General features: G+C 45.1%; 1 protein-coding gene across 1 annotated transcript in view; it reads left to right on the top strand.

Annotated features, from left to right (window-relative positions):
* The first annotated feature begins 5,697 nt into the window (after positions 1 to 5,697).
* The window catches only part of LOC121275774 (protein FAM221B-like), a 37,672-nt gene continuing 33,762 nt past the window's right edge, over positions 5,698 to 9,607 (top strand). Inside the window, exons 1-2 of the mRNA XM_041183385.1 lie at positions 5,698 to 5,707; positions 6,744 to 6,887. Of these exons, the coding sequence (XP_041039319.1) occupies positions 5,698 to 5,707; positions 6,744 to 6,887 (154 nt within the window). The remainder of the gene's footprint in view (positions 5,708 to 6,743; positions 6,888 to 9,607) is intronic.

The raw sequence follows: 9,607 nt of genomic DNA, 5'->3' as shown, positions 1-9,607 counted from the left end.
TTTTTTCTTCTCCACCGATGCTGCCAGACCTGCTGAGTTTTTCCAGGTAATTCTGTTTCTGTTTTTATTTTTCTTCCGCTCCACATACTTCATGACTGACACTTGATGAGGTGGAAGTGATTTCACAAGCATCAACAGTCTCTGAAATGTCCCCGGCATCTAATTGTTTCAAAGAGGTAACCTTGCCGAGTTATAGTGTATTGTAGTATGGCGGGGTAGTGTCATCTCCTCCTGATGTTACCAGGAACAACCCCTTTAAAACACAACCTGTCATGCTGTTGCTGCAAGAGGTGCAGTGCACAGCGGAGGCCAGACATAGCTTGTCTGGAATTATTGATTACAGCCATTCCAGAGCAGACTTTCATATTTAAGTTTCAGATTTTTTACCTTAGTTTCTTAAATATATTTTTAAAAAGTGACCAATCCAACCTTAGCAATTGAGGTATTGGGATTGATCTCACAGACTAAGCAAAGGAAAAATGAGCCAAAATTTGTGCTGTTGATTTAAGTGAATCCCACTGGAAACCCACCAAGTGAAAAAGGGAGAAGTAGGGCAACTGTAAGTTCTCCCATAGCTGACTAATTTACTGAAACCATATAAAAATTGTATGGAATTCTAGCCTATATAAATAGGGATATAGAATGCAAAACAAAAAAGTGATGCTAATCCTAAAAAACTCATCAGTTAGCCCACAGTGAAAAGATTATGCCACCTTCAACAAAGGATATCCATGGAATGGTTGCAGATAAGACATATGAAGATAATGCTTTGGGTGAGAAGTTTTAGTTATGAGGACAATCAAGAAAAACTGGGGCTTTTTTTTGTTAAAGCAGTAAAAGTTTAAGACAGGATTATGCTCAAAATCAAGAGGGTTTTGATAATGCATGTGAGTGATTTGGTAACTGGCAAGCAAAGGAATGAATGGTAAGGTTAAGAGAAATATTGTTATGTAGAAGTTCTCAGGGCATGGATTGATCTACCAGAAACAATGGTGAAAAGAGAATCTATATTAGCTTTGAAAGGGAAAAAAATAAATGGATATGTGGACAAGGCTGGTACTGGAACAAAGCGGATATCTTTTTTTTCTTTTTTTCTTTCATGGGATGTGGGCACCGCTGGCCAAGCCAGCATTTGTTGCTCAACCCTAATTGCCCTCGAAGTGAGTGGCTTGCTAGGCCATTTCAAAGGGCAGTTAAGAGTCAACCACATTGCTGTGGGTCTAGAGTCACACATTGGCCAGACCAGATAAGGATGGCAGATTTCCTTCCTGGAAGGACATTAGTAAAACTGACATAGGCACAGCAGCCCAAATGACGTCCTTCAATGCTGTAAAATTCTATGGAGGTAAAATTTAACATCAAATAGCACACAAAACAGGTTGTCCATTATGTATCAGTCCAATTATTTTTTCCACTTAATCTCATGAGTATCAATGCTTCAGTGCTATGGCTCCACTACAGAGGCAAAAGGCCAATTCTATGAGGAGCTTGTCACTGCTTCAGCAGAATTTCTAATTCGAAACACCTTTATCTGTTGGGGGATTTTCAACGTAAGAGTGGGTGCAGACCTGACCCCCCTGCTTCAGACATCATGGCCTGGGAAAGATATGGATAGGGACTGCTTGAGCTATGCCACCACTACAAGCATTTTACTCGTATTGCTGGGGAAGCACTTATAGTTTGATGTCAAAGTTAACAACCCATTCAACAGCTTCAGCTGGTGCAGTGAGAATGGTTGTGATGCCACCAGTAATGGATCTCTCAGGACAGTTCAGTATATATGGGTAATGGTCTGACTTGGGTGGCCACAGTCACAATTTGAGCTGTCCCTCATGTTCTACTTCTGGAGCAATTACCTTACAACAAAAACATTTCTTCAGAAGAAACCATGCCACAAGGTGTCCTGGAGACAGCCAAGGTCAGGGCATTGTCACCAGTTGGATCTGATCATCACCAGACGTGACACTGAGCAGCATCCTCAATACACACAGCTATCACTGCACTGTCTGTGATACAGATCAATCCCTGGTGTGCACCAGGGTTAGGATGCAACCCTCGAAATTTTTTCTTTCAAAGTAGAATGTCATCCTCATATCGATGTCAGCCATGCTGCCTACCCATATAAAAACCAACAGTTCCTCAACTCAATTGAACAGGCGCTCTCCAGCATTCTCACGCAGAGTGCAGAGGCAGAGGCAGAATAGAACATACTTCAAGACACCACCTACAATACTGCACTCTCAACATATGTGAAAAACGCTGACTGGTTTGAGGCTAACATCACTGTGATAGAACCTGTCACTGGAGCAAAGCAGTCTGCTCTCATTAATCACAAGAGAGATCTGAGCAAGAAGACTTTGAATGCACTAAGAGGCACTCAAAGTTAAGTCCAACAAACTGCCAGGCGGTGCACCAATGACTATTGCTTACAATTCTGCCCGAGTATCCAGATGTCCTTCGACACAGGGTATGTGCCGTGTATGTATGGAGGGATCAAAACAGCAACAGGTCCATCAGCAAAGAAAATGGCTCCATTGAAAACAATGGCAGGGGGGGTCATCACCGAGTGCAATAAACCATTGGAAAGATGGGCAGAACACTGTCTTGAGTTCTATCTAGGGAGAATATTGTCACTGAGGATGCTTTTGACTCAGTAGAAAGCCTACCTGTCATGGCAGAGCTGGATAGCTTAGCAAAGCTATTGACTCGCTTGCCATGAGCAGTACTCAAGGTGCTGTACTGCCTGAATGCATCAAGGATGGGAAACCGGTACTCCTACAGCATCAGCACCAAGGTCTTTGTCTCAGCTGGAGGGGCCAGTGGCCCAGGATATGTATGATGCAAAGATTGTGACCTGTACAAGAACAAGGGCTACTGCAATGACTGCAATCTCCCTGCTGAGCATCATGGGAGAAGCATTTCCCCATGTTGCTCTTGTTGGATTGCAGATCCTGGTTGAATGCATCTGTCCCGAATCCCAGTGTGATTTCAGTCTGGCAGCTGCAAAAGGAATGCCATTAACAAAGGAGACCATTATAAATTGCCTTCATTGATCCCACCAGAGCATTTGACAATGTGAGCAGAGGTGGTCTATTTAAGCTGCTGGAGTAAACTGGCTGCCCACTGAAGCTGCTCAATGTGATCTCCTCTAACCATGACAACATGATGGGTAAGGTCAGCTATGATGGGGAAACATCAGAACACTTTGAAATCCAGAGTGGGGTCAAACAGGGTTGTGTTATGGCACTGACACTGTTTGGCATATTCTTTACTTTGCTGTTCTCATACAGTTTAGGTCACCTACAGAGGGTTTCTACAGACATGCCAGAACTGACAGAAAGCTGTTCAGCCTGAGAGCTAAGATGAAGGTGCACCAAGTCCTCATCAGAAAGTTGTTTACAGTGGCGATACTGCACTAACATTCCATACCGAGAACACTTGCAGCAGCAAATGGTCAGACTCTCACACACCTGTAAAGAGTTTGGTCTGACTATCAGCCTCAGGAAGAGAAATGTCATGGTCCAGGATGTTGCCATACCACCATCTATCAGTATTGACAATGTGACCCTGGAGATTGTTGATAGCTTCATATATCTCGGCTCCACAATCACCAGCAATCTGTCATTTGATGTTGCAATCAACAACGAGCATTGCAAAAGCTGCAGCTGTTATGTCCAAACTGAGTAAGAGTGTGTGGCACAACAGTAACTTGATTGAGAACACCAAACAGCAAGTCTACCAAGCCTGCATCCTCATCACACTCCTGTGCAGTGGTGAGACCTCGACAACACATGCTAAGCAAGAGACAATGCTGAACACTTTCCACCTTCGTTGTTGCAGATATATCCTCAGCTTCTCTTGGGGATAAACTCATCAACTCAGAGGCCCTGGAACACGCTAATTCCATCAGCATACACTCATTGCTAAGCAAACAAACTCTACACTTGCTCGGCTATATTCATTGGATGGAAGGCAGCCATATACCTAAAGACTTTCTGTGGCCACTGGGTCACAACCTCCTGCTCGTCCGTAACTCCGCTACAAGCGAGATGTGAAGATGGGAGACAGTTATCACTGACCATGACCCCTGGGGGTTGACTATTTGGAAGGGCATTGGAAGAGGCGAGCAGAAACGAAAAGCTCAACTGGCCGAGAAGAGGGTCCAGAGGAATCAGAGGCCAGCGAATCACACACCTCCTCAGCCCACTGTTTCCTCTGCAGCAAATGCAGCAGAGACTGCCATGCCAGCGTGGGGCTCCCAAGACATACCAAGTGATGCTTAACACAGAGTTGACCACCACAGGGCAAACCATTGTCTTCTGAGACGGAAGGAGGTGAACAAAATCGACAGGGTGCATAACAAGCAGTGAACCCACTACTGCCCATTCTGTATCCCCACCAAGGTTATAGTTTACTAACTATGAATCTGCTAGTCACTTGGGTGAGCTGCAATTGCACTACTCACTGCACCTTAATGGGAACTTTGCCTTTAGGAGAAGAGTAAATGGGAAGGACAATCAAAAGAAAAATTAAGGGGAAAAAGTAGCATTGCAAACTCCATTTCCATGTACATCTTCATTTAAAAATGAGACAGAATGCTCTTTGCTCATTGCATCCTATTAAACATCTCTGAAAATCTCATTATTGTGAAGATTGCGTGTCAGTATCCTTAATAAATGAATGTGTAGCTGCGTTACAGCATGTGCCTCTTACATTACCTTCTTGGTCAGGATTTTCAGGTTGTCGGGCAGGCATGGCGGGTGGGCCCAATTAACGGCCATCCAGCGTGAAAACGCGCTGAGAAGCTCAGCGCTGCCGGGATGGGGGCAGGAGGAGGGTGAACACAGAAGTCTGCACATGCATGGGGGAGTGCGCACTGAAAGCTCCCTGAAGGCAGGGAGCTGCCTCAGGGAGATGAAGAACTTTAAAATCAAGAATAAAGATTTTGAAAATGTGAACAACATGTCCCCACATAGTATTCACTCACATGAACAAAAACATAGTAAAACTTCTATCAAAACATTTTTAGTTTTATTTAAATTAATGTTAAAGGAATGTACCCGCATTATATATTTTGGACTCCTAAAAAAGTTTGAAATCCTATCAGAGCCTCCATTCCCCACATTTGGTTTATTCCCCAGATATAGAAGGTGAATGAGAGAGTGACAAGTTGAAATGTAAAGCACATGTCAGTGCCTAGCTTAAAATCCACAACCATTTTCATTGACATTCTCTCCACCAACCCAGTGGTCCCCTGACTGCTTGGGGTAATTTTCACCCAATAAGATAAAGTGAGCAGACTGAAGCAACTTTGAAAGCCTTTTCATATTCCCACATTTTTAGAAAATTATTAGTTTTAATGGATTTCTCCAAATTCCAACTCTGGATATTTATGTCAAATCGGTTTATATGGCTTTAAGCTTTTCAAAAATGGATTTGATTTTAATGACAAGAATTGGATTTTGGGGACAATATGTTTTACCACACAAATTAAAATGTACCAATGTTTTGAAACCCATCTTCCCTTATTCTTTCAACCTTCAGACATTTAAAATCCAAGCTTGGTGTCACATAATCACCCTTTCATTTTTTAATCCACACTGGGTGAAATTTAATCCAGGCAATGGGGCTGTTGCTCGCCAGCTGGAGAACTGGCGAGAGGTCCACATTGCCTCTGTTGGTAAGGCCTGTAGTATAATGAGTTATGGTAATGAGATAGTGATATTTATCACAGTGTAACAGTGATATCACCAGTCTTGTGCTAGAGACCCAGTAGGGCAGGGGGAACAGTCTGTACTGAAGAGAGATGTACTTGTCTTCCAGCCTATTCTGTATATAGTGTTAACAAAGTAGTTCTGAAGTAACCTACCTGCGTCAGGCCAGAGTTACTTATGAGTAGAGGAAAGCCTTCCCAGCATAGACTAGACTACGAGACAAGCCACAAAACAAGGCCTGCTGTATTAAGTGCCTAATTGGCCACCTTCAGGCCTTCCCTGGGATTACAGACCCCAGGGGCGGAAATCCCTCTCCCCATGAGCTACTGGCCAAGTAGAGGCCTGCAGTTTATTGCAGGCAGATCATCACCAGGAGCGGTGACAGCTGCCAGCAATGTATGCACAAAAGGCCCCGGATCAATGGGGGACCTGAGACCAAATGTGAGTGGGAGCAGGCTGGGGGGCCACAAGCTTGGGTGGAGGGGGTGGGGGTCAGAGGAAAGGACAGATGCCTGCCTTTCAACTGCTCACCCCCTTCCTGATGTCAGGCGACCAAGCATTGTGTGCCTTTAAATGAGGGACTGCCCCTTATCCGCTCCCAGGACCCCGCAAGCAAACCTGACAAGTGTTTGCTATTAGGGTTTCCCTGAGGGCATATCTTCTTCCTGTTGCTGGTGGCAGGCAGGGTGAGGGCCTTAAGTAGGCATTAATTGACCACTTGAGAGACTCAATTAGCATCCAGGCTATCAACAAGCCTTCCTGCCCCAGACATCGCCAGGGCGGAGGTGGGAAGGTGGCAGTGTCCCTACCCAGCACCCTCAGGCCCAATTAACTGCCCAGCTGCCTCCAACTTGGTTGCTGGGGGAGCATTAAATTCTGCTCATTTTCTCCTCCTCTCTCCAACCTTGGTTGTGTTTGACACTATAGATCTTGGCCCTTCACCTTTGCTTACCAATAAAGGAAAAATAAAAAAAATAGTTTATTGTAAAAATAATCTATTGAGTGGTTTCCTATATTTATCTTTTACAGGATATACAGTAAAACCCATTGTTCCAGCCAAAAAGGCCGAGCTCATCTCTGTCGCCAAAGCAATGCATAGAGAGGAATTTGGGACTCGGGTAAAGGAATTATTTGATCCTGAGAAAGAAGCAGCACTGGATGCACTTCAAACAGGTGATTTCAATTCTTATTATTTGTTGGCAGGATTTGGGAGATACTGGCAAGGCCACACTTGCTGCTCATCACTACCCTGAGAGTGCAGAGTGATTATTGAGCCACTTCAAAGCACATTAAGTATCAAAAACATGAGGGGGGAGGAATTAGAAAACGCCTAAAAGTGCAATGTGTGATTAACCCACTCCTGTTCATTGCAACCCAGACAGGAAGTAAACTTTGTGCTCCCTGCTAATTTAAATGATAGTAGCATGTGTCCCAGTGCTACATGGGCTGCTGCTCAGTGGCTACATGTAAGGCTAGTACCACTTAAAGGTAGCCTGCACCTCTTAAAGGGGTGGTGCATTCTGGCTGCAGAACGTACTGTAAGTCATTGTGGAAGGGAGTCTGAGCAAGAAGACGAGTGAAAATGCCACAATAAGGCAGAGAACATGCTTCAATGTTCTCTGGGTGTATCACTGGAGACCTTTGCGCAGGAGATGGGCAGGAAGGGAGAGGTCCTCTTCCCATAGGGTACCTGCTGCCATCCAGCCAGACATTGTGAAGGCATTAAGAGCAGATAACCATCACAAACAAAGCAGTCTATTCCTGAGGAACTGAATCCAGTGTAGAAAGAAGTTTGATGACCTCACATGAGTGGTCAAGTTTGGGAAATGCATCTTCAAATCCCATATCCTTATAAAATCAACTATTAGCCGTACATACTGCTTAATTCACCATCCTACTTCACTCACCTACAACAATCTATATCATGTATGACTCATACCTAACATTTGCAGCTTCACCTGATCATAACATTCTTAGCACTGCTGCAGGCCCCACACCCAAATCCAGCAGTTTGCAGACACTGCCAACTATTTAACCACGATGGGCACATCACACAAACATATTGCACCTTATCTACTGACACACTTTCCGCTCTCTTGCAAGGCAAGCTGTCATATAACTGCAGGTAGCAGCAACTAACCAGCAAGGTACAGGCACAGCTCCATGCCATCACTCCCATGGAGGAGACTGTGCTTGCCATTATTGGAGCAGCCATGACTAAGGCCATGGTCAATGGTGGGGCTGAAGCCATAAAAAATGATGGCATGTTCCCACTTGATGAGGATCAGCTTTGGTGCAGGTGGTAGCATACTCATCTCTGAGGTGTAAGGTCCCAGGTTCAAATCTCAGTCCAGGGGCTGAATTTTACAGGCCCCTGGCAAGCATGTTTCCCATGGGGGGGCACGTAAAATGGGGTGTGCCCTTCCCGCCCAACTCTTAGCTCACCCCCATAGTACTGGGGGAGGGGAGGGTGGTGGGCAGACAGGTGCCAAAATCAGCAGCCTGCCTGCCATATTTAAATGAACAATTAAAGGTCAATTAGGCTTTTGATCATATGCTGCTCATGCCATAAAATGTTTGGTATGGATAGCAGGGCGAGAGTGGGAAGCCTGATTCTTTTACCTTAGGTGCTTAAAGGGCAGGAAGGAAGGTTGGAGGGGTTCCCTCTTCAGGGCTGTCCTTTTTTGATCATGGGGCAGCCCCCCCTTAGGTTGAACTCCCCCTTCCTTCCTACCCGCTCCCTCCCTCAAACCCACCCACTCCCCTCCTACTTCCTGTCTCCCTAACCTACCCAAATGCTCCCAGCTCAAGACCCTGGATTTTCAGGGATCCAAGGCCTTAGAGTCCCTTATTCTCCTACTGAGGGAGTGCTGCATTGCTGGAGGTGTTGTCTTTCAGATGAGATGCTAAACAGGTCCCCATCTGCCTGCTCAAGTGGATGTAAACCATCCCATACTTTGAAGAAAAGCTGGGGAGTTATTACTGGTGCCCTGACCAATGTTTATCCTTCGATCAACATTACAAATAAACAAATTAATTAGTCATGATCACATTGCTGTTTGTGGGAATTTGCTGTGATTGGCTTCTGCATTTCCTGTGTTACAACAGTTACTACACTTAAAGGAACCACTTAGTTGTGGAAAGCACTTTGAGAGATCCAGCGGTTGTGAAAATCACTATGTAAATGCAAGCCCTATTTCTTTTTAATCCATTCTCACATCCCACTTTCCCCTCATTTCACAATGTCTTTTGATATACAAGCTATAAAAGGTGTAAGCACGCACCTTTCTGTCACCGCAGTCCTGCCCTTAGGCCTTTCTCCTTTCAGGTATCTAAGATCTGCTACCTGGTCAAGTACCGGTGTGGGAACATGAAGTGCAAAAGGAACAGGACACTGTTGACAAAGAAACATGATCATTGAATCTCATACTTGCAACCATCAGTTCAGATAGTGACACTGTGTGAACTTTACATGGTCCCATTGAGACAGAATCTACACATGGTGAATCATCAGGCATGAGTGGCTTGCAGCCAGGACATGGGGAAGGGGAAGCACAGGTGCCAGCTCACGGGAAGGCCAGACCGCATGCGAGTTCTGCTGCAGAGCACTCAGATGTGGATTTTGATGGGCGGTGTCCAGAAAAAGGCTGATGGGCATGTGCACTGAGTTGCTTGGTGCATTGGCAGGTCTGCCAGAAAGCCTGCTGTCACTGTTAAGGAGCAAGGAGCAGTCCAGTACAGACTTGGCACCAGGCTTTTCACAGAGCTTGGAGCCCATTATTTCCAGTGCTGACGCCAAATTTGCATTATATGCTGACTGACATCACAATCTGCCTGCTCTTCACACCATGATGCATGCTCCTAATGCCCACCCTCCTGACCTCCCCAAAATG

The sequence above is a fragment of the Carcharodon carcharias genome, chromosome 1 (assembly GCF_017639515.1).
Source record: "Carcharodon carcharias isolate sCarCar2 chromosome 1, sCarCar2.pri, whole genome shotgun sequence".
Classification (NCBI taxonomy): Eukaryota; Metazoa; Chordata; class Chondrichthyes; order Lamniformes; family Lamnidae; genus Carcharodon; species Carcharodon carcharias.
The sequence above is the reverse complement of the archived record's forward strand: the minus strand, read 5'-3'. Positions and strand labels throughout refer to the sequence as shown.